The following is a 26,773-nucleotide window of genomic DNA, read 5'->3' on the forward strand; positions in this document are numbered from 1 at the left end:
CTCTGATCATATTGGTGAGGAATGAAAATCCAGAAACTGCTAAGCAGGTCTATACCTCAAGAATAGAACCAGCAACGGATTTCATCTATTCATCATCAAAGCATGATATATTGTCAGAACACTGTAATTTAGAATAATTGTGTGCAGAAAATATGGTCTGCTCCTGAAATGTTCCATTATTCTCTGAAATGTTCCATTCCTCCTTCAGAACCAACTGATCTGAAGGTTTGGGTCATGTTCTTTGATTCCAGAAATGAATTGCACAAGAAGAAATGTACATTGTTCTGAATTTTTGGAATTGATTGTTCTGGTTTGCCAATTCTTAATTTTAATTCCCCCCCCCCCCCCGGGAATTGAAGATCCTTGTAATTTAAATGCCTGTTACTACTTTTCTTTAAGGTGGAGTCATTAATTTATCAGTGCCTATAGTGTTGGCAGTTACAGAAGAGGACAAGGAGAGACTGGATGGATGCACAGCTTTCGCCTTGCTATATGATGATCAGCGCGTAGCTATTGTTCGCAATCCGGAGTTCTACGAACACCGAAAAGAAGAACGTTGTGCCAGACAGTGGGGAACAACGTGCAAAGAGCACCCATATATCAAGGTAATGTTTTCAAGCTAATTTTATCATTAATCTGGAGTCCTCTATAATGTAAATATGGTTATAAATAAGTTTGGTGAATAAGATTATTGGAGTGCTTGCAGTATGTTCCCTATGGCAGGGGTCCCCAACTCCTGGATCTCGGACCGGTACTGGGTGAGCATACCATGCTTCATTTGTGCATGTGCAGAATTAAGTTGCACGCACAAAACCATCCCCTCACCCACCACCGCTGTTGCTGATCTGTGGAACCAGAAAGGTTGGGAACCTCTGCTCTATTTTTTTTTTTTTTCTTTCAATGACCCCGTAATCCTTTGTGGGGCGAAATCAGGGCAACTGAGTGGAGCTGAGTGTTACTGGCCGGATGCCCTTCCTATCACCAATGCAGAGTTCGCAGCTGATCTTTACCTTGTTCCCAGAGAGATTTGCCGCTACCTAGGATCGAACTCACAGTCTCCTGATTGTGACGTGAGAAGTCCACCTCTAGGCCACGGCACCACTACCTGTGCCCTATTATGAAACAAACAAAATGTTAAAAAGTTATGATATTGATGTAGTTACTTACCAAGCACATCTAAATTATATTAAAGTAACCAAAATATCTTTACAACCCCCAAGGCATGTCATAACTTTTGAGTACCCCTAAAAGTTTGGAAATTGAAAGTTGAAAAATTTGACACGCCCTAAATTGGTACAAACCTTTTTACCTAGATTTTTAGATAACCCTCTTGTTACATTAATCATTTCTCTACAGTCTTTTCATGCTTAGCCTGTTGAAGTAAGTCTACAGTGATTGCATATCTTTGGGTACAAAGAAATTCATGTAAACCTCATAGATTGTCACTGAACTGGACAGCAATTTCTGTCCTCTGGCTTATAAATATAGATTTGTGATCCTAGAGGAAACACTCTGAAATGAATTATTCAGCAGTAATGACAGAAAAAACATCTGCCCTTTCTGCCTCAGGCCTCCACCAGATTAAAATAACAGAGCCCAGACTTCAATTCATCTTTTATTTTGACAAGCAGTTTAAATTATCCATTAAGCTGGTCTCTTAATAGTAACGATGAACCTAAATTTAGATTCAAGCTAATTTATAGCAGGATCAGTGAAATAATTCCTGTTTTTTCTTGATCATACTCAATACTCAATAGGCTTATCTATAGTAATTATCCATACCCCATCATGTCTTCTCAAAGACATAATGGCCTCATAGCTTTTGAAGAGGTATAAAGACATATTTTCCTGATTATTTTTCAGGTTTCAATAGGATAAATCAATGTACCGTAATGCAAAACATAAGAGTTTGTAGGAAAACCATAGCATAACATGCTAACCTAAATTTTGAGGAAATGTGAAATTGTTGGGGAAAGTTAATAAGAAATTCTAATACTGGTAGTCCTTGAGTTACAACTATAATGGAGCACAATACAGTCATAAGTTGTAACATGTCATAAAATGGTTGGTTACGTGACTGACCTGATTTTTATGACATTTTTTGCAGCAGTTACTTAGCAAGCACAGTAATTGTAAATGCAAATACTATGGTCATTAACTTGAATCCATTGTTTGCTATGGTGTAGTTTTGCCCAAAACCAGAAGTAAGTGGTAAAACCATCATACAATGTGGTGACAGGATTGCAGGACATTGCAAATGATCATAAACATGTTGGCGAGTACTTGAAATGTGGTCATGTGACCATGGGCAGGGACTGTCAGAACTTTGGTTCCGGGTCGTAGGTCCCCTTTTTCAGGTAGATTGTGACATGAATAGTCGCTAAGCGCCCGGTTATAAGTTGAGGACAATTTAGTATGTCAGTGCATGTGAGTAATTCATGGCACAAAACAACACAAAGGTTGTTACAACAATATCAGATATTGGGATTAACTTGGTCTCTTTTAGGATGCTCAGAGCCATGTTCACATAAGTTATCAGAGGGATAGAATCAGGATCACGTGAAGTGTTAATACTACTTTATAATGCCTTGGTAAGGCCACACTTGGAATACTGCATTCAGTTTTGGTCGCCTCGATGTAAAAAACATGTTGAGACTCTAGAAAGAGTGCAGAGAGGAACAACAAAGATGATTAGGGGACTGGAGGCTAAAACATGAAGAACGGCTGCAGGAACTGGGTATGTCTAGTTTAATGAAAAGAAGGACTAGGGGACACATGATAGTAGTGTTCCAATATCTCAGGGGCTGCCACAAAGAAAAGGGAGTCAAGCTATTCTCCAAAATACCTGAGGGTAGGATAAGAAGCAATGGGTGGAAACTAATCAAGGAGAGAAGCAATTTAGAACTAAGGAGAAATTTCCTGACAGAACAATTAATCAGTGGAACAACTTGCCTCCAGAAGTTGTGAATTCTCCAACACTGGATGTTTTTAGGAAGATATTGGATAACCATTTGTATGAATTGGTATAGCGTTTCCGGCCTAAGCAGGGGGTTGGAGTAGAAGACCTCCAAGGTCCCTTCCAACTCCTATTCTATTCTATTCTATTCTATTCTATTCTATTCTATTCTATTCTATTCTATTCTATTCTATTCCATTCCATTCCATTCCATTCCATTCCATTCCATTCCATTCTCTCGTCCTATTTATATTGCTATTGATTCTGTTTGCTTTCTTACGTTTCCTAGATGGTTATGGAACAAGGGGATTGGCTTGTGGGTGGTGATCTCCAAGTCCTGGATCGAATTTATTGGAACGATGGTCTTGACCAGTACCGTCTCACACCGGCTGACTTAAAGCAGAAGTTCAAAGATATGAATGCTGGTGAGTTCTTAAACAACAATTGGTAATAAAGAAGAAAATCTAGCTGCCTCTTTCCAGAAATTTGCTCTGAACAATGCTGGGGGGCATTTTATGGCTTTTCAGCTGTCCCTGAATAGTCCGTGATGTTGGTGGGGGTGGGGGCATCAGCAGGGGTGGGGCATTGCCAGGGATTGTCAGCAGGGGACCGCAACATTGGCAGGGCAGGTAATATCAGTAGGGTGTCAGGTTTCGTTGCTATCTTAAATAAACTTCATTCTCAAACGCAAGGTCTCTAATGAATCTTTTTTTTTTATTTAAGAATAGAAAGAACGACATCCCTGAACTCTTTGTGCAGCCAAAACTGGCACCTCCTTCCAAACCCCTCCCTTTCCGTTCTTCAACCCCAATGTCTCATTGGCCATCGTGCAGATCCATCTCTTCGTCCCAAGCACTTTCTTTTCACAGGAATTTCCCCCCTCCCTCTGTCACCCAGGTAACGCTATCTACTAAAGAGCAGGGAACTAGGTAAAAGTTCATCTCAGCATTAAAGCAAAGCTTCTCCCTCTCTCATTCATGTCAGTGCTGGAGGAGATCATAATTTGGAACGCTGACATCGGGTCAGAGCAGTGGCATAGATGAGGCAGGGTAGGGAGAGGAAACTCAGGAGTGGGGCAGCATTGGCTGTAGTGTATCGGTTCTCCACAACAATCCCAGTTTCTGATGTGACTCCTTGGGAGAATCAGTTGCCCACCCTTGCTATAGAATCTGATCTTTATTTTCATCAGAACACTGGTTGCGATCCTAAAAACCAATAACTGTAAAGGGGGAGAAGCACACACACAGCCATAATAAGTTTTGCCCCCTCCCCTTTTTTTTTTTTTACTTTTTCTGACTGCATTCTGAACTGGCTGATTTAGTATTCCAAAACAATACACTAACCCTAATTTCCAAATCTTTTTGACTGCCTGCACAATACTTTCCTGTTCCATAATGGCTGACTAGTAATCTGGATAGATTTTGGTTTATTTTTGTAGTATGTTATGTAGCATCTTTTAGCTATCTTTATTTTTGTCCCTCACTTCCTAAGGAACAGCCATCGTATGGAAACAAAACATAGGATTATTATGCTTAGGGGTGATAAATGGTTTTAAAGTGTTTCAGAAAAATATTTTTGGAAAGACTTTTCTAGGCTTATAACCTAGTAATGAAGAAGACCATGGTATAGTCAGTTTGTTTGCACTGTAGCATTTTCCAGTTTGTATTATGCTGGCAAAATAAGAAACAGATCAACAGCAACCTGATAGATTGCTTTTTCTCTGCTGTCATAGCTGGGGAAAACAGGACCAGTGTCTAGATTAATACTCAAAAATTGTGGGTAAGAGAGTTTGAAGTTAGAGTTGCTACTTTAAAATAGAAACATAAATAAAGTTATTTGTTCTGGATCTGCAAGAGCCCAGTTTTATGACTGCAACTATTGCAACATTTTAATAGCTAATGTGGTGCAGATATGGCTTAAAACGTAGCCACGTTTCCCTTCTATGTTTTTTCCTCCTAAATTTTTAAGTATCGTGCTTAATGAAGACTTTTGAAATCTTTACAGATGGCTATATTTTATAACTTTTGTTGGCCTCAAGGAACATCATCATCATCATATGCTTTCCCTCCTCCACTCCATCTCTCAGCTGGGAAAAAAAACAACTGCCAGTCTCAATCTCAAACTCTGTTTAAAGTGTGCATTTTTTCCCTTGGAATTTTGGCTCCAAATATTTCCTTCAAATAATTAGCATTTGGGTTCACAATCTCAAAACTCACGTCTGGGATGTATTGGAATTGAGGTCTTGGCAGTATTTACTTTATTTAAAATTGATAAAGTAGTTATTGTATAGAAACTGGATGCTAAATTAATTTAAAGAAGCAGTTCGTTGTCTAAAATTAAACAACCACGTTTGCATAGCTTGAATGCTTACAGGGCAAAAAAAAAATCAAGCATGAAATCAGAACAAAACTGTTGAAGTTGTCCATAGTAAATATGAGCAATAACTTGCAAACAATTATGGATGCATGCAAAATATAAACAAGTTTATAATTTTGTTGAAGAATATGGCCCTGTTCCAGCATCAACAGTCCATGTGTACAGATATTTTTCCCTCTGCTTATAGTAGACTTGGCCTACCATGGCCAGCCGCAGGGGATGGAGAAATAGCTTTTGAATATGTTGCCATCACCATATTTCACTTATTTACATATATGTTTCCCCTCTTCATTTTGATAAAGAGGTGATAACCCTCATTTGGGGTTTTTGTTTGTTTGCTTTTGGTAGTGGGGAGGGTAGATGGGAAATCCTGTTGCTTTAGCTGTGGGATTCAGTTCAGTTTGAGTTTAAGATGTACAAAAATCACGTTGATCAAAGAAAATACATTAAGTGGCTGGATAGCTTTCATGTCCTTAGTGCTAGCTTGCACTTTTCTTGGCAGCTATTTAAACATTCCTGCTGGTACTATCCCCCCCCACAGCTTATATTAGTAGGCAGTGTCAAGGTACTTTATGTGCAGTGGATTGATAGTTTTTTCGCATGAAACAGGGATGACATAGCATTGATAGAATGTCCTCTTTGAGGGAAATGAAAGCCAAATATTCTTGACTATAGGATTTTGATGACCACCTGAAGAATTATAGTTCATCACAGCAGCGTTCAACACTATAAGTTGCATTCTGATCTTCCAAACATTAGCCATAATTAGGAGGATGAACCACTGACACATCTCTCTGCAACTGGCTATCTCTGACCATGAGCCATGGTGGCACAGTGGTTAGAGTGCAGTACTGCAGGCTATTTCTGCTGCCTGCCTGCAATTTGGCAGATCAAATCTCACCAGGCTCAAGGTTGACTCAGCCATTATCTAAAGAAAATTTGAGTTTCTTGGAATCCAAGGTTGACTCATCCTTCCAAGTATTAACTATCTGGGTAAAATGAGGACCCAGATAGTTGGGGACAATATGCTGATACAGTAAACCGCTTAGCAAGGGCTGTAAAGCACTGTATATAAGTCTAAATGCTATTGCTATTGCTATCCTTCTCAAAATTTTTGTATATTACAAGCCAAACAGTTGAATAAAACATTGGTGCCCACTTGCCATTGGCTACTAGAATTGTTGATTTGTTACTTCTAGAATTGTTGACATCTCTCCCTTCTTTCTTCAGATGCTGTCTTTGCTTTCCAGTTGCGTAACCCTGTGCACAATGGGCATGCCCTGTTGATGCAGGATACTCATAAGCAGCTTCTGGATCGAGGTTACAGGCGCCCAGTTCTGCTTTTGCATCCTCTGGGTGGCTGGACAAAGGATGATGATGTTCCTTTGATGTGGCGAATGAAGCAACATGCAGCAGTGCTAGAGGAAGGAATATTGAATCCAGAAACAACTGTTGTGGCTATATTTCCCTCTCCTATGATGTATGCTGGACCAACTGAGGTACGGCGTCATATACCACAGCTTGCTAATTCCTTCGTCCATTTGTTTTGTTCCTTTCAACTGATTTCCTGAGTTGATTTATCAATACGCTCTCCCCTAGGCACCGCTGTTTCACCGCAAGACCCTCGTATGATTCATGGTTCTCCAGAATTCTTCTGCCATGACTTGTTTATAAAATTTGGTTTAGAAGCCCTAATGGGAAGGTCCTGTTGTGTTGATCTTCAGAAGTTTCTTGTTTACAGACAAGCTCCTTACTCTATTTCTTCATCTTTTCATTTCTACAGTGTTCTTAACATACTGAACCATAGCCAGAATTGAACAGCTGGTTCCCAACTCCTCTTCATTTTAGTGTTTTCTTTCAGATCTGTATGTGGAGTTGAGACAAGTGTGAGTAAACAATTGAAAGCACACTGAGTGAAGAAATGGCATAAAAGCTTAAATTATTGTCCTCTTTTTCCAGATCTTATTTGGAATTTTTGGTGGTACTTGTGATATTGAAATTCTCTACCATTACTATTCTATACATGTGCCTGTCGCTTTGCTTCCTATCCACCAAGGTCGCTTCTATTCCTCTCTTTCTGTGTTTAAATTGTCTTCAAACCATTTATCTTTTTTTTAAAAAAATGATTTTTATTAATTACATTTCTTAGTGCTTAATAAACATTGTGTTGTCTGGGTATATAATTTGCTTAACAATACTGGTTACATTCTTAATCTCCACCCCTTTTTTCCAACCACTGATAAAATAGATTCCATGTTTGATAGTATTCTGTGTTGTCTTTCTGTTCAATGTCAATCTATCCATTTCTGCACAGTCTCGTATCTTCTTAATTATCTCTTCATCTCACGGTGTTCATTCCTTTTTCCAATGTTGTGTGAATATTGCTGTTACGACATGTAATATGAAACACATACTTTTCTTATCTAATTTTTCTGATATTATACTTAATAAAAACAGTTCAGGTTTAAAATCTACCATTTATCTTGCAGAACAAACTCAGGAAGGAAGGAAGATGATTTGCTAAGAAAACAAATCATCTCACTTCTGCCTTAGTCCAGAAATGAAAATGAATTGTTTTCAGAGTTGTTCCAATCTGTACGTAATTATGCCAAGAAAGCAATTCACTGCATGGATTTGTTAAAACTTGAGGTGTTAATAGATGTATATGAAGGAAAAACTTGCAACTGAAAAACTTAATCATCGGTTGGAATAGAAATATAATTGTGTTCCAAACGTAAAATATTGCTGTTCTTTAGCTTTTCCCCCCCTCATTGCTATTGTTACCTTTTGCTGACATTTGGAATAGCCAGAGGCTTGAGACAAGGTCACGTCGAAATCAGCCAGACAGCATGAGATATTTACTTAATTTGCTCAGATGTTAATCCTATCCTGTTGCTTCCTCCTGCTGATGCCAGCGGTTGAAGCAATACAATACTATTTGCTAGGCAGGGAAAACATGGCAGCACCACATGATTCCACTCTTTCTCAAACTATGGGCCAGAATAGCCATTAGGGGTGTGCCAGGTATTACACTCCAATATAGGTGAAATCAGGACAAAGCTAAATTTGATTTAATTTACACAGTAATTGAATTAAAATTGGAATGACATACTGTACATTCAAAATAATTAAAACGGTCATTCCTCAATAATAAAGTTCTACTTGCATTACATCATAAAGTAAAATTAATTGAAAACAATTAGATGGTTTCTAGATAACTCATGGAAAGCTTATGTGAACTACTACAACCCTGGGACTTCACCGTATACATCATGCTAACCTTCAATTTGCCAAGTAGGTTTCAGACTTCTGTATACTGAAAACAGCTCAAACCTCTTTTTGATATACTTCTGTCTTTTTTCTATGTTTCTTGCTGTAGCTTTGTTACTTGGGAGTGCGGAAAGACAGCTCAAATTGGTTTGGTAGTCTGGAAATTATGATTGACAAATCTGGTACTTTGAGAGAATATTAAATTTGAGAAATCTATCATTCCTTCTAAAAGGGATGCAGTGGCTTAGTGGCTAAGACGCTGAGCTTGTCGATCGAAAGGTTGGCAGTTCAGCGGTTCGAATCCCTAGTGCCGCTTAATGGGGTGAGCTCCCATTACTTGTCCCAGCTTCTGCCAACCTAGCAGTTCGAAAGCATGTAAAAAATGCAAGTAGAAAAATAGGGACCACTTTTGGCAGGAAGGTAACAGCGTTCTGTGCGCCTTTGGCGTTTAGTCATGCTGGCCACATGACCACAGAGACATCTTCGGACAGCGCTGGCTCTTCGGCTTTGAAACGGAGATGAGAACCGAACCCTAGAGTCGGGAACAACTAGTACATACGTGCGAGGGGAACCTTTACCTTTTACCTTATCATTCCCTCTAGTTGGCAGAAGTGTTTTTCTCTTAATAGGCTACTCCAAAATAGACACATGAATTCCAGTTGTGCACAACTTACTTATCACAATCTTAGAGTTCAACAATGGGATACAGTTTTCAGTGGTTGGAAGTACAGTGGTGGAATAAGCTATCTGATAAAAATCTGATACTCCTCCATAATTCTGACATGAAAAATAATGCTTATTGATCCAACAATTGCTGGCAGAGTTAGCAAAACATGATATTAAAAACATTCATCCTGAGGGTGAATACTAACTTGAAATAATTCTAGGTCTTATTCTATTATAATGATATCCTATCCTATCCTATCCTATCCTATCCTATCCTATCCTATCCTACCCTACCCTACCCTACCCTACCCTACCCTACCCTACCCTATCCTATCCTATCCTATCCTATCCTATCCTATCCTATCCTATTCTGTTGTATAATTACAGTAGAGAAAGATCAGAGCTGTGTCTGTTGTTATGGTTGCTGCATGCATTTTTGGTTCCTTCATGCAATCAGTGAAAATACCAGTATGATATAATGACTAAACTTTCCATTCAGCCATAAAGCTTATTGTATGACAAAGTACATTGGAGGGGGAATATAATGTACTCTGCCTTGAACATTTTGAAGAAAGGTAGATTATTAATAGCAACAGGGGTGAAATCTACTTATCTTCCCAACCGGTTTGGAAGTGCATGCACGCACTTCAGAAGTGCACATCACGTGAGCGCGCAGACCCTCTGTGCATGCGCAAACCCTTCTGCGCATGCACAGAGGGTAAAAACCAGGTTACTTCCTGGTTAAAACCAGGAAGTAATGACGGGCGGGTGGGTGGAGCCTTGCGCTGGGCAGGCGGGTGGCTGGAGCCTCGCGCCACCATCGCTACCGGTTTGTCCAAACTGGTCTGAACCGGGAGCATTTCACCCCTGAATCTCAGTTCCTCAAGGCTGTAAGTTTTGAGGAGCCTATTTCTATTGGAATAAGGTAGAACATTTGTAGGAGACTTGAGATAATATTTGAGAGGGGAATGCATGGAAATAATTAATCCTATTTCTGTTTTACATGTCTAAAATGATGGCTTATTTCAAAATAATATTTTTTTTGTTAATTATTCACCCTTTGGACTCTAATCTGGATGTAAACCAATTATAACTTCATTGGAATCTTTCCTTTCATTCATGTTCTTTGTGTATTTCTCATTTTTATTGTGGCTACTGAAAATAATCCATGCCATGTATGTGGGTATTCTTTCCTATGTTTGGAGGGCATGGAAGCAAGGAGATGAAGAAAAGCTGCACTTGTAGTCCTAAGTCATGATTGCAAATAAAATAAGAAACATTCTTCAATTTATGCCGTGTTTTCCAATGACCTCAAGAAAACCGTTTGCCAATATTGTGTTTTAGCCAACTAATAAAAGATGACTTTTCCTTTAATCATTTTGTTTAGGTCATTTAGAAGACATTGGTACCAGATTTGTTTCGGTAATGCAAATGAATTGCAGAACAACAGACAGCTGCTTAACCAATATAGTTATCGAGTGTTGGGACATGCTTTGCCGTCAGTAAAGATTTAATGGTGATGTTTCGTAGGACTAAATCTAAACATGTCACATTTTTCTTTCTCTCCTCTTTAAAAAAAAAACCCTTTCTATAAAGTATGACATGTCATCAAATAAATTAGGAAATTATATTTGCAGCAGATAGGCTCTTTTTCAGTATGGCTGCAAAAGGTACCGAAAAACCAGTAATTTCTTTAGAAAAACAAATTCGTTAGAATTCATGGGGAAGATGAATGCATATATGATAACAACCAAGTTTGTATACATTTCAAACTTGTACTTTCCCACACAGGGTCTGAATGCTTATTGTAAAAGAAATTGTCAACTTTCTTGCATTTTCCTTGCAACTATCTAAAAAATTTAGCTCCTCAAGTGTATCCTTAATTATTCCTCATCTCTCAAGTAAATTTGCAATGTTCAATATATTATATTAATGAGAACAAAATCTCATAACACAATTTATAATATTCAATATGTTTATTCATCTTAAAAATCTATTGCCTATCTCTAAAAATATTTAATGAATTATATAATGTGTTTTTTTTAAAATACAAGTACTGTATATACTAAGAAGCATTTCCATTTCACACATGGAAAACACCACCATTCTTTTAGGATGATACGTGTTCTGATAGATACGCATAATCTAAAATGGAAAGAAGTATGCGATGTGCGCACTCAGAACTGTCTTGACTTTCATTGAATTTATGCATATCATTTAACAGATGTTTAATTTGATGACAGCCCTTGTCAAGAGGTTTAAGCCACTGTTATTACTTTGCATCTCTTATTCTTTTTTACCACCTTTTCTCATTATGAATTCTATATTTCCCCCTTTATTAAACAAAACATATGTATGGTTTGTCTTGCAAGTTTTGTCTGTTCCTTATGCGGAGAAACTGCATTGCCAAAAAAATGACAAACCTGTTTGTTAGCGTACATGTAAATGCATCCATGTGAAATATATATTCTCAGTTTGAAAGAAACATGCAAAAACTCAGCCTGGAAAATACATAGTTTCCCAGGTGCTATTTTTTTCTTGATTAACATATAAATAATTAATAAATATTAATTTATTAATATTAGAGTGAATATTAGAGATTCATAGTCATCCAGGTCATGATTGTGTCAAAGATCCTTTTTTTTTTTTTTTAAAGGCAACTGGACTATGTTTTTTTCTTGAGGAAGAAATGGATTTTTTTTTTCTTTCGAGGTGGAAGAAGTTTTACTTCTTATCCAAGAAGCTTCATCAGTTCTGACCGGATGAAACTTTGTGGATGAGAAGCAAAACATCTTCTTTTTCAAGGAGAAAAAAAAACATTTCTTGCTTCAGAAAAAAACATCGTCCAGTTGACTTTTGACAAAAGCACCTTTGAGAAAGTAATAAGTTCCTCCCTCCCCTTATTGTTCTTTTAACTTTAAAAGGCATTTTAACTAGTTTTTTAAAAAGGACTCTGTTACATAGAAAGCTATTCTCTGGAATTCTGCTTCCATTGGAGCAAGGCTATCTAGTAGTTTGACACCCTCTTTTTTTCCTTTTATGGGTACATGTGTTAACACTGAAATTTTTGAGAGTTTCTTCCAGTGCGATTCTCTGGAATGATAAGTGGCATCCTTTTGTTTGTTTGTAAAGCTGCTGTACAAACTGCCATGCAATGTTGTGCATTAGAATTTTTGATGGTCTCTATCTCTAAGTTGGTGACAATCATAGCAGATGTGCCCTTGGACAATGTATGAGCCTAGAGGACACCTGCTTTTCTTTTATCTATTAGAGATAATCTTTTATGTCAGTTGCACCTTCTTTTCAAGTTCTGCTTTTTGCTAATATCTTGAATCTTATTCTAGGTTCAGTGGCATTGCAGGGCGAGAATGGTGGCTGGAGCAAACTTCTATATCGTGGGCCGAGACCCAGCTGGAATGCCGCATCCTGAGACTGGGAAAGACCTCTATGATCCAACCCATGGTGCCAAAGTCTTGACTATGGCACCAGGATTGATAACATTGGAAATTGTACCTTTCAGAGTGGCAGCGTATAATAAGAAAAAGAAGTGCATGGATTACTACGACTCAGAACAGTAAGTTTTAGGGGAGGTGGAGTTAAAAATGAATGTCCCACATTATATTTTGGGTATGGGATTTGGCTTTATATGCCCTTATATCTCACCATAAATTGCTTACTTTCCAAATAAATACTCATTTCTCAAGCCTTATATTCAGTTAATTTTCTGTATAATTTAGAAACCTATAATCTGAAATCATACCATACATTTTAACTTTTTATATACTGTGACCTATGTTTAAATTAATTTTAAAAAGCTTGAACCTCCAATAATCTATAGTTGTTTTACTATTCTGGGTGGCCTGGAATTGGCCCAAAGATTGTTCTCACATTTATAATGGAAAATTTTGGTTGTCATGATACTGTAGATCATATTGCATTTTTTTTATTTTTAATCTCTCCATTTGGGAATAAAGTTCTTTTTGATACCATTGAACCATTCAACAAGCTTTGAAGTACATATTTAAAGTTTAGCATGTTTATTATTACAGACGTTTTCTCATCTATGACAACTACAAATTTGTCTATTTTTTTCCTATATAAATAATGCTTTCTTGTAGTATATATTTTTTGCAGTGCTGCTGTTTTTATACAAGGGTTTGATTGTCTATTGCATGGATTTTAACACCACTATTTTTGATGAGAGAATAGAGTCTGGTAATTTGAAATGTATCCTTTTAACAAACTTCTTGTCATTTAATGTACTGCAACACATTTTTCATAGCTGAAGAAGGGGACAGTTTTTACATGACTGATTGAATTGTGTTAATTTGGGAGGGGGGGGGAGGATTTTCAGCTTTTTATTTTTTACAACCAGTTAAGGAATTAAATTGTTGCCCCTCTTCTCTCAATTATGTAACAACCTCCATTTTGTTTCTTTAAGAAAACACTTTAAAAATCAGAGTGATGCAACTCGTCTTTCCAAAACTGGGTGATAAATTCAATACTGGAGAAAAACTTGATTGAAAACCATTACCAGTGCAGAAAACAGAAGTCAGTTTACAATTGTTTAAAAAAAAAAACAGTTGCAAAATGTAGCTGCAAAAAATCTTCCATCTCTGCATTAGAAAGTTACTTTAACACTTTAAGAACAGCTTTAAAATATTAACATAATCCTGGAAGTGGATTGCACTGATCATCAGTTTGCCCCATTGTGTGTGTGTAGCAAAGTGGTTTAAGTAATTAATTCCTCCATAAGTTTAACTCTGTTAAGGCATTATATAGAAGGGGAGATGAAACAACATTTTCTCAGAGCTTAAATCTGCAACTTTATTAATACAACCTTTTAAAATAATTATAGTCTGGCAGTCCCGTATTGCATTCTGTGAGTCTGTTACATTATCCATAGTTTCTTACTGTTACATCAGGATATTGTTTTTTATTCTGGCCATTCCAGAGCTTGCCTGGGTTGTGTTTTTAATATAATAAGTAATATTTCACAATAAACCCCCTAACTTTGGTCATATCATAAAACCATGAGGGAAGTCATGGGATGGTTTACATAATCCACTCACTAATCCCTTTTTGCCTCACGGTTTCACTTTCCAATTTACTAGATCCAAATGGAAACTTCAATCATTATCATATGTGACTGTCTGAAAGTATCATCAGAAAAAAAGTATTTGCTACTAAAAAGTGTTAAGTATTTTAGCAATAAGAATTTTTTTTTTAAAAAAATGAAGCATTTTGTGTTGTGATTTTTCTTCCTCGGTGTAGGATAAGTATAGATGAGCAGTCCAATAAACATTCTCACTATTGCAGGTTTTATGTTTGTAACAGAAACTAGCTTTAAGGAGTTATATTTCTTATTTGTATGTTAACTTCATATGTACACAATAAATACAGGAAAGAACAATTAGAAAAGCCAGCCCTTAATTCAGTGCTAATCAAATTGACTTGGATCTTTGATTGGCAGTCTAGTGCATGTTCTGCTTTAGTACTTAAAGCAAAATTCAGTCAGAGTCCAGATCATTCTACCTCCTAAATTAAACGAGCATAACCATGGGGATACCATAGTAACCGCCAGTCCTGTTTAATTGATTCAAAAGTTTAATTCTTGGGAGCCCTGTACTTCTAGATCAAGGGATGGGGAAGACCTGTGACTTTTAAGCATAGTGGTAAATAGCATTGATGGTATTGACATCAAACAGTATCTCATTGATTCTTGAAAATCTGTTGATGAGACTCATCAAGAAAAATATCCAGCAGAAATCTGTTTTAAGACTCATCCCAGAGTCTTAAAAATCAATATATTGTCATTTGCTGTCCTTTAGTTCTAGTGAGTGTAGCTCACATGTCTAAGTGAAAGGTATTAGGGGTCTTAATTCTCAAAACCTTTTTATGCTCAGCATCTCAAACAAAACAAAATTGCACAGAGTAAACCAAACAGAGAATTAGGGTTTTTGTGGTTAGGAAGCAGGATGTCATATGAAATAAAGGCAGCTGTTAATTAAAACCATATGAAAATAACTGAAGTTGTGCTGAGAAGCATGTGAATAATTACTAATTACATATACACGCATAGAGTTAATTTTACTTAAACATTTCTTGTCTGATATATAATCATCGTTTTTACAAATCTGGGTAGATTCTGAGACCTTGGACTCATTCTGTTACCCTTTTTTATTATCTCTGTTCCATTTTCCTTTCTTGAGGGGTTTGGATTAAATTCTAAGACACTCAGGATGTATTTGTGTTTTTGTTTTGTGTGCGTGCCTTTAAGTCATTGTTCCTGGCAACTGCTTGGACTAGTCCCTCCAGTTTTCTTGGCAAGATTTTCGGAAGTGATTTGCCATTGCTTCCTTCCTATAGTTGAGAAAAAGTGACTGGCCTAAGTTAACGCAACTGGTTCTGTGTCAAAGGTGGGAAAAGTAGTGGCGTCCTGATTTTCGGTCTGGTATTTTAATCACTGCACCAAACTCTCTCTCCTTGATAAGTTTTGACTACTTAGTTCTCTTCAGGGAGCAACAAAAATAATCAAAGTCAGCTAAGCAAAGTAAATTAAAACAAATCCTGACTAAAATGAATCAAATAAAACGAGCAAGTAGCTCATCAGCTATGGTCAGTTCAATAGTGCCATTTTCATGATTTACATGAGATACTCATTTTTACTTGAGGTAATCTAAAGAAATATAGATTTTGATTTATTTAAGTTTTAATAAAAACTAATAATTTAATCTTGGCTGCTATTTGTGTACCATAATGGTATGAAAGACATGTTTCATACAATGAAACAATATATTATTTAAGAATTTTGCAAAAATTATTTTTGCAAATTGTTCCATTTATTTCTTTTCTTGGTTGTCCAAGAAGGGCTGCTCAGGAGGGCTGCTCCAACACCAAAGTTCAAAAGTGTCAGTATTCTTTCTGTCCTGCTTCTTCAAAGTCCAGTGTCTTACATTGAAGCCAAGTGGGTAGGCCTAGGCAGATGAAGGACAAAAAATGTCCCAATCCAGACTGTAATAGCTAAGATCCCTTTAGACATGTTCATGACAACAAAGAATTTGAGTATAGTTATACAATACCTGCTTTATTTCTTTTGTGTGTGGCTGTTTGTGTTGTGTGAATAAGGCGCTGCTAGCAACAGCACCTGGGAAAAGCTGATAGCAAATAATAATAATAACAAAAATTATTATATAAATCACAGTTATTAAAAATAAATCACGGTTATCGAGGGCTGAAGTGTACAGTTTATTGATATCCCTGTACCAGGAGATGCCAGAGTAGAAGAAAAAGAACTGGAAAAAATCACGAATTCTCGTGTCCTGGCCATTGAAACTACACGGCTATGGATGAAACATGTAACAGTGATACCCATTGTCATTGGGGCACTTGGTACCATGTCCAAGAATTTTGCAAAACACATCAAGAAGTTGCAGTTTCCTGCAATAACACCAACAGAACTGCAAAAAACTGTGCTACTCGTAACATCATATATTTTAAGAAGATACTTTGTTGATATCTAGGACTCTGACAGCAACCCGTTATCAGCCATTAGCACCAATCAATGGTATTTGTAACACATTTTTAAATGTCCAGTTGACTGAGTTTCATGTTTAATGAATAAAAGAGATAAAAATAAAAGTTGCGACAGGCTGTGTAAATGGAGAACATTATTTAAAAAAAAAGGCAGAATATAAGGAAAAACAGCTGAATGACAGATTAAATGGATTGAAAACCAAAGTTTTACATGGATAGCACTTGAAAAATATTGAAGGAAACTGTGATAACAACTTGACATGGGCATGGCTTAAAATGAGAATCATCAAGAAAGAAACAGAAGGTTTAATATTTGCTGCTCAAGAACAAGCACTACAAACTAATGCCATGAAAGCTAAGATACAAAAATCCACCGACAATCTAAACTGCCGACTTTGCAATGACAAACTTGAAACTGTTTCACATTTAATACGTGAGTGCAGCAAAATCACCCAAACTGATTACAAAACTAGACATGACCGAGTTGCTAAATTAATCCACTGGTCATTATGTAAAAAATATGATTTACCTGTATCCAAAAAGTCATGGGAACATAAAGTGGAAAAAGTTGTCAAAAATGAGAAGGTGAAGATCTTGTGGGACTTTCGAATACAGACAAATCGTCATTTGGAACACAACACGCCAGATATCACAGTTATCGAAAACCAAAGCATACAATTTATTGATGTCGCTGTACCAGGAGACGCCAGAGTTGAAGAAAAAGAACTGGAAAAAATCACGAAATATTGCGAACTGGCCAGCAAAACTACGTGATTATGGATGAAACATGTAACAATGATATCCATTGTCATTGGGCACTTGGTACCATGTCCAAGAATTTTACAAAATACATCAATAAATTGCATCTTCCTGCAATAACACCAGCAGAACTGCAAAGAACCGCTACTCGGAACATTGTACATCTTAAGAAGGTACTTGGTCAATATCTAAGATTCTGGCAGCAACACGTATCAACCATCAGCGCCAGTCAGTAATATTTGTGATACATTTTCAAAAGTTGACTGAGTTTTGTGTTTAATGAATAAAAGTTTATAATAATAATAATAATAATAAGTTTATAATAATAATAAAGCATTTGTCCTTTATTAAAACATGGGTTTTCATTTTTATTGCAAGGAGACAGCACCCTTACAGTGTATGAACCTTCCAAGAGTTACCAAAACGAGCTTACTGTAGATCAGGGCTGTCAAATTCCTGCCTGCGGGCCGGATGAGTCACACTCTGACGAAGGGGAAAAACGTCCCGATACATCAATTGATGCTGCTGTGATGACGTGAGTTTGACCCCCCCTGCTGTAGATCATGGGTAGCACATTTTTGCAAGCCTAACCTGTACATCGCCTTGCCATAGAATTCAGTCCCCATGTATTCTGCCATCACCATCATGAGAGACCGTGTGGAAAAGCATTAAGTTGAGCGAACTCTTCCAATCTTCCTAATTAATTAGAGCGAAAAGATGTGTTTACTGTAGTTGGATTGGAGTAAGGATGGCTGGCAACATGTGAAAGCAGAACTCCCATTTGGGATGGTGTCTGTAGCATGCAGCCCAGATGTAGGGCGAAATGTTCTTAGGAGAAGGTGCCTGGGGAGCCGCTCTTGAAATCCCCCTTCAAAGGGAAGGCATAACAGCCGCCTGGATTCAATGCACACAACTTGGCGCTGTGGGAGAATGTAAGGTTTTAATAGGTCTGCCTTTTTTCTTTTAATCAAAAAGCACCGAACAAACTGATGGGCTTTTTATTATTTCATGTCTCTTGCCAAATAGCAGGCCAGATTTTCTATATAAATACATGCATAGTGGCTTGAAAGTCAAATGAAGTAGAATGTTTGACTATTTGTTGCCTGTAATGATGAGTGATGTTAGTCCAGTTAAGCCATGCTGGACCTCCCATGGTTAGAACTGTAGGAGTGGCAAGAATATTAGAATGCTCTTGGATCTCCCCTCTGTCACAGTTTGGGAGTGGGAGAAGATAAATTACATGACAACATACCGGTCTCCCTTTCCAGTGTTGGAATACTGTACTGACAGATTACCAGTCTATTCCCTATTTTCAGTATTGTGTTTTGTCAGCTGTTCCAAATGAAAAGAGAGCCAGTTAGGTGTAGTGGTTTAGGTATCAGAATATAAACTGGGAGACAGTGAGTTCTAGCCCTACCTTACACACAAAGGTAGCAGGTGATCTTGTGATATTCACTCTTGTTTGGCCCTAGGAAGAAAGAGGCAATGGTGAACCTCATTTGAAGCCTTGCCCCTTAAAATTGCAGGGAATACTCCAGGCAGTTTTCAGGAATCAAAAAATAAAATGACTCAAAGAAACTCCCCAACTACAATAGCCTAAATATTATATTGATTCTCACAGAAATCTGGCACAATCTAGGGCGTGTCAATTTTTCAGCTAATATCCAAACATTAGGGGTGCCTTGGGAATTGTAAAGGTATTTTGCTTACTTTAATATAATTTAGATGTGTTTGGTAAGTAACTCCATAAATAATATAACTTTTTAACATTTTGTTTGTTTCACATTTGGTTACTCTTGAGGCTTGTTCTTAAAAGCAATGGTGATAGCAGTTTGGGATTATTATTATTATTATTATAATTATAAACAAAATGTACAGATTTGTAAATTAATGAAGTTTTTTAGAATAAAAACTCTGGAAAATTCTGTTTCTTGACAGAATGCCTGTGTTTTCCTAATCTATTAGACAGGTTTTATACAATAGTAGCCAGCATGTATTTGTAATTGCATATATTCTGGAACAGTCTGTAGGTCAATGTGAGTAAAATGTATGTTCTTTCATAATGGGATTTGCTCTTCACTGGTAGAGTGTAAGCTTTGGAAATTTTAAGCCTTGATGCCTCCATTTAAAAGGAGCAAATAGAGAAAATAAAAAAATCCTCTGTCTGAAAACAATTCTTTTGATTTTTCCAAAATAAATAGAGTTGATGGCTCTAACATCATGTAGAAGAATAGTAGCTTTAGAAATATGGAGATGCTTATTATTTTATTTGGCAATGTACTTTGTTTGGCATTGTGATAACCTGGCCATTAAAAGGACCCAATCCAGGATAATAGAGAGGTAATTTATTCTACAGTTCTTACTTCAGTCATAAAATACATAATATTATGAATTACTGTGTGGGCACAGCCTGTTGCAATACCTCTATAATTTCCCTTTAATCCATTAAGGAGTTTTATTTATATATTTAATATTCATGATACCAAGTTATACAGTTCTACAGTTTCTCCCATCTAGTAACAAAGATTTTATCTATCATATTGTGCCATCCTATTTCTTTACCCCGAAGCTACATAAAACTGATTTGTAATTTGAGAAATTGTCAGAGAGCTCTATGTTTGTGCGGAATATTCAGACATTTGTTCACTTGTTTTAATGACACAGATTGTCCCTAGCTGCTGTTGCGTCTGTTATACAGAAATGCTTGATAAAAAACACATTAACAGTATCTTTCGGCACTTGATTCAATTAGGAAATGTCTCTAATTTGCACTGTTTATTCCTAGTTCAGATCTTCCATTAAACTTCTTTTGAGTAACTCAGTATAGTTTATTCCCCAAACTGAAATACATTTTGAATGCCAGATTAAATGGAAAATAAACTGTTTCTCATTAATACTTATTATGAAGCGTGTGTTGGCTTTTTTTCTTTTTCTTTTTTGAAAGGCCCCTGTAATCTTTCTTCTTTAGAGAGCTGAATTTATTCACAATTATTATCCAGTACAAATGTTAGTATAAAATGGCATGGCTTAAAACTAACCACATATAATTCTGCCCCATTGTGAGTTCATTACTTAGGCAAAAACTCCTTTCTCAATTTGTTTCTTGCTTAATAAGAATAGTAAGAAGAAAACAGCCCTAGGAATGAGGAGCTATAGAATACAGATGGTAGAATATATGCAAAAGTTCAGTGTTGAAATTCCATACAACAATACAATTAGAACATAGAACACCAGTTAACATTAAGTATATAAACTAGGTCTCCTGTGTGACAAACCTGTGGGTGTAGCATTGTCCAATTATATCACAAATATATCACAACATTTCAAAATTTCCTATTTTGAGTTGGCAGTGAACGTAAGAGATATAATGGTCATGATATTATTTTTTAAAATGGCATGTGTTGTTTGATTCCTAGGAAAAATGTATTTATTTTTGCTTTGCTATAATAAATGCAATATAGAAGAGAGACCTTTTGATAGGTTTTAAGTCGAAAAACTCCTAAAAGTATTATTGCTTTGAGGTTTAGAATTTAATAAACTATAGGGAATAATTTTGGGGACATAGTGCCTCAGCAGTTAAAGACTCTGAGCTAGTCAGCTAGAAGGATGACAGCCTGGGTTCAAGATTCGAGCTCCTCACAACAGGGTGAGCTCTGGTTACTTGCCCCAGCTCCTGCCCACCCAGCAGTTCAAAAACATGCAAATGCGAGTAGATAAATAGGTATCATTTCAGTACGAAGGTAACAGTGTTCTGTGCATTTCAGTGTATAGTCATGGTGGCCACGTGACCATGGAAATATCTTCGGACATTGCTGGCTCCCTTGGCTAAGAAACAGAGACAAGTGCTGCCCCTTAGGGTTGGAAACAATGGACAGGGGAACCTTTACCTATAGGAAATAAAAGAAAGGAATAGGTAAGGACCGAAATATAAAATTCAGCTTGGCCTAAATGTGTTTTGAGATATTTCTGGCAAGTGAGCAGGGCAAGCAAGGAATATAAAACAAAAAAATAATACTGAAAATCACTGTGTGAGGTCTTGCTTGCGGAATGTTCTCACAAGAGAAATATAGTTGGTACCTATATATCAACCTTTGACAAAAGTTCAAGAGATTTCTTTCACACTGACTAATGACATTTATCCTCAACAAATACTGTATTTTTCCCCCTAAACTTTAAAGCACACAAATTTTCTATTAAAATTTATATTATTATATTTACCTTTTTGTTTGAAATAATTATTTTGCAGCTGCATCAGACAGCTACAATTACTGGACAAGTAGTAAGTTCTTTGATTAGAACTTCACTTCTTCCATGTTTTTTTCAGAGCAACAATATGAAAAAAGTGTTTGATTATCTTTTTGAAGCATGTGCTTTCTACTTCTCTCTCTAGTTTATATCCCCCAGCTTTCCCATTTTTGATTTCCCATCTAGATGTTAAATCCAAATAACCCAACTTGGCATTTTGAAGTCTGCCAAGATTGGCCAGCTGTGGTGGAACAGAAATATAACAAATAAATGTTCATAAATAATAAATATAAACAGACAAGGAATGGCATGATCAATCATAATCTGAATATATGAAAGTACTATTGCAATAAGATTTGTTCTTATTTCATGTTCTTTTTAAAAAATTGTCAGGCTCAAAGTCAAAAAAGATTCTACAAAGCTTTAAATATGACCAAGGAGAATTCATAAAAAAATAAAACTATTAAAAAGTAACCAGTTATTAAGCGGCTAAGAACAAGATGCCAAAAGCATAGTAGAATAGAAAGTTTAATCTTGGATGGGGAACTAATGAAAAGAAGGAGTAGGGGTGACATGATAGCAGGGTTCCAATATCTAAGGGGCTGCCACAAAGAAGAGGGAGTCAAGCTATTCTCCAAAGCACCTGAGGGCAGGACAGGAAGCAATGGGTGGGAACTAATCAAGGAGACAACCAACCTAGAACTAAAGAGAAATTTCCTGACAGTTAGCCCAATCAATCCGTGGAACAACTTGCCTTCAGAAATTGTGGGTGCTCCATCAGTGGAGGCTTTTAAGAAGAGATTGGACAACCATTTGTCTGAAATTGTATAGGGTCTCCTGCTTGAGCAGGGGATTGGACTAGAAGATCTCCAAGGTCCCTTCCAACACTGTTATTCTGTTAACTCACCCAGGGTAACATTTCAGAGTCCCTGGATTGCATCAGACATGATGCATGAGTTGTTAGATGTTTAAATGTGACATACACTTACTGGCATCCACCACGATTGGAGCTTCAGAGGAGGGCAACCTAATGCTTTCCTGGTGTTTTGGGCCCCAGATCCAATATGCCCAAGACATAGAAATTATCTAGAGCTGGGGAGGGGATCAGTTCCATATAGAGTAGTGGCCAAAATTATGGAAATCTTTTGGGAAAAGTGTATTTTTGAAGTTTAATGGCTAATAACATCACTTTTTTGGGGAGTTTCAAGATAATCATATTCCACTGCTGGAATGGCCTGAGAATAGCCCAGACCTTAACCCAATTGAAAATCTATGGAGCCGACTAAAGAAGCTTGTTAGTCAGAAGTGACCCAGCAATAAAACCCAGTTAATAGAAGCAATCATTCAATCTTGGTTTCACATAACAGCTGCAGAACTAAAAGACTTGGTTCACTCCATGGGAAGATGTTGTAAGGCCGTAATTTATGCTAAAGGTTACCCAACTAAGTATTAACTGACGTGATAAATTTTGTATATCTCATTTTTTCTACATGTTTCACTTTTCTTCTTTATACTGTAACTGCTATTCTAATAGCAAATCCTTCATAAAAGTTATTGCATTACATTCTTGATTAAATTATCTTTCCATTGTATTATAATTTTATGGTACTACTCCAAAAAAAAAGTGGTGTTATTAGCTAGTTTTAGAAAATACACTTTTCCCAAAAAGTTTCCAGAATTTTGGCCACTATACATCTTCTAATGATTTTAAGATCAGAACTGTTATCCAGTATTTGGAATAAGATATTACTTGGCAGCACAGATTTTTCAAAATGGGTGGACCAGTAGCTTGCCAACTCTAAATTGTTAATAATATTTTGCACTACTATTAACAGTTAGTAGTTTATTGCACAGAAATCCTGAGATAATTTCTGAGAATTGCAGCGATCCTTGCAAATTTGTACCCATCCAGTTCAAAGATTATGTTGCTAAGTTTTTGCATGTACAGTGAGAAGACTTGTTCTTCATTTGCTAAGTAATACGTATAGCTTAACATTCAGACAAGCAAATTAGCCCCAAATACATTTGCTTCACATTTTCTTCTGCCTTGAGCCATATCCAACTGAAGTCAGCATTCAGCTTATATTTAAGATGGATCAATTGAAAATGACTAAAACATAGATGGAACAGGCTGAGCAAGTAAAAGAGCAAGTAAAAGAGCAAGTAAAAACATTTCTTTTTATTATTGATATATATCACTCTTGCTTCGGAGACTTGAAAACTGTGTGTGTTGCGTTTGTACTTTTTGAGGCTGCGTGTTTTTAAATTGCTTAATAAAAACCTAGGTAAATAGTGTTATCTCATGGCTCATTGATTTTGTTTTTCTCTCTTATGTATCCATTTGACAATTTGTGTCATGCTGTCGACTGAATGCAAATACTTTATTTTCTGGGAAAAGTGGTCTTTACTAATTAATTTATGCTGTAACATAAGTAAATGGGTGGTATCTTACGAACAAATAATTCATTTTGTTTTCTGAGAAAGAATGTTTATGGAAGCAGAATATCCACATAGAAGAAGGTAAATATCGGCAGCTTCTGGAAGATGAAAACCATCTAAATTCACAGAAACACAACAGAATTTGTTTTAAAGAAATCATAGGGTGTCCGGTGTTTTTGGAAGCACAGAATATGGAGTAGGAAGGAAGAAGCAATAACATAGAAAAGCATATCTTCAGCAAGGCATGGCAAGACTGACCAGAAACTGAATCAGATCATGCCACACTGCAGTTCTGTGGCAGATTTTACTTGTGTATAATATTTTTATATGGGATGAGGTGGCTCAGTGGCTAAAATGCTGAGCTTGTCGATCAAAAGGTCAGCAGTTCAGCGGTTCGAATCCCTAGTGCCGTGTAACGGGGTGAGCTCCCGTTACTTGTCCCAGCTTCTGCCAACCTAGCAGTTCGAAAGCCCGTAAAAAATGCAAATAGAAAAATAGGGGCCATCTTTGGTGGGAAGGTAACAGTGTTCCGTGCACCTTTGGCATTTAGTCATGCTGGCCACATGATCACAGACGTCTTTGGACAACGCTGGCTCTTTGGCTTTGAAACGGAGATGTGCACCGCCCCTAGCGTCGGGAACGACTAGCACATATGTGCGAGGGGAACGTTTACCTTTACTTTTATAATATTTTTGAATGTGCAAAATAAAATGCTTTCTGCGGGATTTCCAAATAGTTCTTTTGTGTTGTAAGCACATTTGGCATGCTAAGAGCAAATTGTAAAATCTTATCTCCCCTTTTTCCTGACATCCCATTCATCCCAATGTTGTCAAATGACATATTTCCCACAGCTGTGCAGTGCCAGTGCCTCTTACTGCTAGTGTGATCCTTCATGATTGTAAGATGCTCATTTGACTTACAATATAGGTAGTCCTTGATCTACAACAATTCATTTAGCAACTATTCATTACGCCGCCACTGAAAAAAAAGTCATTTGTACTTAAGACCGTTGCAGCATTCCCTCACTCATGTGATCAAAATCCAAGTGCTTGAAAATTGGCGCATATTTATGACGGTTGCAGGGTCCCTGGGTCATGTGATCACCATTTGCAGTTTTCCGAGGCAGTTTCCAAAAAGCAAAGTCAATGGGGGGGGAATGGGATTCGTTTTATAACCGTGTGATTCATTTAACAACCTCAGTGATTCTCTTTTAACAAGCGCGGCAAAAAAGGCACGACTTGCTGAAAAACATCTTTTCTTAGCAACAGAAATTCTGGTTTCAGTTGTGGTCGTAAGTTGAGGACAGCCTGTATTACTTTAAATGCAAACAAGCTTCAATTGAAACTCACTGCATATTCCTTCTAAAAGGTTTCTTTTCTTTTGATTTTAGCCATGAAGATTTTGAATTCATTTCAGGAACTCGCATGCGCAAACTGGCTCGAGAAGGTCAAAATCCTCCTGAAGGTTTTATGGCTCCTAAAGCGTGGACTGTGCTGACAGAGTATTACCAATCCTTGGAAAAAGTTTAAGTTGCTCTTATCAATTGCAGATCAACCTTTGACACTTGATTTATTAACAAGACAAGGGACCACTCAGTGATGCTGCTTTGTTGCAGCTTCCGACAAGAAAACTTTTCCTAAATATCTTCCTTAAGAAACATTCTTTGCTTTTCTTACATGTTTTGTTACATATTGCTAACAAACTTTTTTTTTAATGTATTCTCTTTATGTTTTTTTAATATTCTATTTAGTCTTTGTATTTGACCTGCACTTTTCTGGGATGCTGAAACTTACTTTTTTTCTTTTCACTTTATGTAATGGAATTCCAGTGCTGTGTTTTATAATTTAAGGAATAGCTATTATAATCTGATTACATGAGCTAGAAAGAGGTGTTGAATTTGATCATCATAAAATAGCTTTTAGTGTACTACACTTGTACTTTGCAGTCTGGACTTTGAGGTTCTTATATGGAATCTCCAAAGTAACCTTGTATGGGAAATTAAACGTTATTTGATAAATTTGTGATTTTTATTTTTGCCTAGCTTTTTCTTAATCATGTAAAAAATTATGGGAAATACAAGAGGGCATCCTGATTATATGGATCACTAATTTTTTTTCATATGTTTCTGGTGGTTGTAACATTATTGCTGTCTTTCAAACTTTTGTTTTAAACTTTTCTGCTCAATATAGTGCTCTTTTAAAATTATTTTGGTTGATACGATTATTCTTTAAGCTCCAGTCTCATTTAGCTCAGTGGATTAGCTCCTAATTAAACACAAAGGTTTGCCCTTCTGGAGAAAGGAAAGCTTCGGTAAAAAGATATTTGTCTGCTTCAAAAGTGCCTGCTTTGATCCTTTGACATTTCAATATTTGGGAGCTGCAAACTAACAATTAACATAAAACAGCCTTGTTATTGTAGAAGCTGTACATGTGAATCTTGACTTCTGGCTAGGTACCATTTCTGCTTTGTTTAGATACTATACAGTTTGTGTCCTTAAAGTATCCATGCCTTAAAAATAAGGTGAAA

General features: G+C 36.7%; 1 protein-coding gene across 2 annotated transcripts in view; it reads left to right on the forward strand.

Annotated features, from left to right (window-relative positions):
- PAPSS1 (3'-phosphoadenosine 5'-phosphosulfate synthase 1) overlaps positions 1–26,452 on the forward strand; it is a 45,500-nt gene extending 19,048 nt beyond the window's left edge. Inside the window, exons 8-12 of one of the 2 annotated variants that reach the window (XM_070948186.1) lie at positions 400–605; positions 3,246–3,381; positions 6,563–6,831; positions 12,613–12,842; positions 25,638–26,452. In XM_070948186.1, the coding sequence (XP_070804287.1) occupies positions 400–605; positions 3,246–3,381; positions 6,563–6,831; positions 12,613–12,842; positions 25,638–25,776 (980 nt within the window). In that variant the 3' untranslated portion in view covers positions 25,777–26,452. Of the gene's footprint in view, positions 1–399; positions 606–3,245; positions 3,382–6,562; positions 6,832–12,612; positions 12,843–17,941; positions 18,145–25,637 lie in introns of those variants that run through there. The other variant, XM_070948187.1, reaches the window with a different exon arrangement.
- The last annotated feature ends 321 nt before the right edge of the window (positions 26,453–26,773 follow it).

This window comes from Pituophis catenifer, unplaced genomic scaffold (assembly GCF_029215685.1).
Source record: "Pituophis catenifer annectens isolate HBS135680 unplaced genomic scaffold, rPitCat1.0.hap2 SCAF_8, whole genome shotgun sequence".
NCBI classification, from domain to species: Eukaryota; Metazoa; Chordata; class Lepidosauria; order Squamata; family Colubridae; genus Pituophis; species Pituophis catenifer.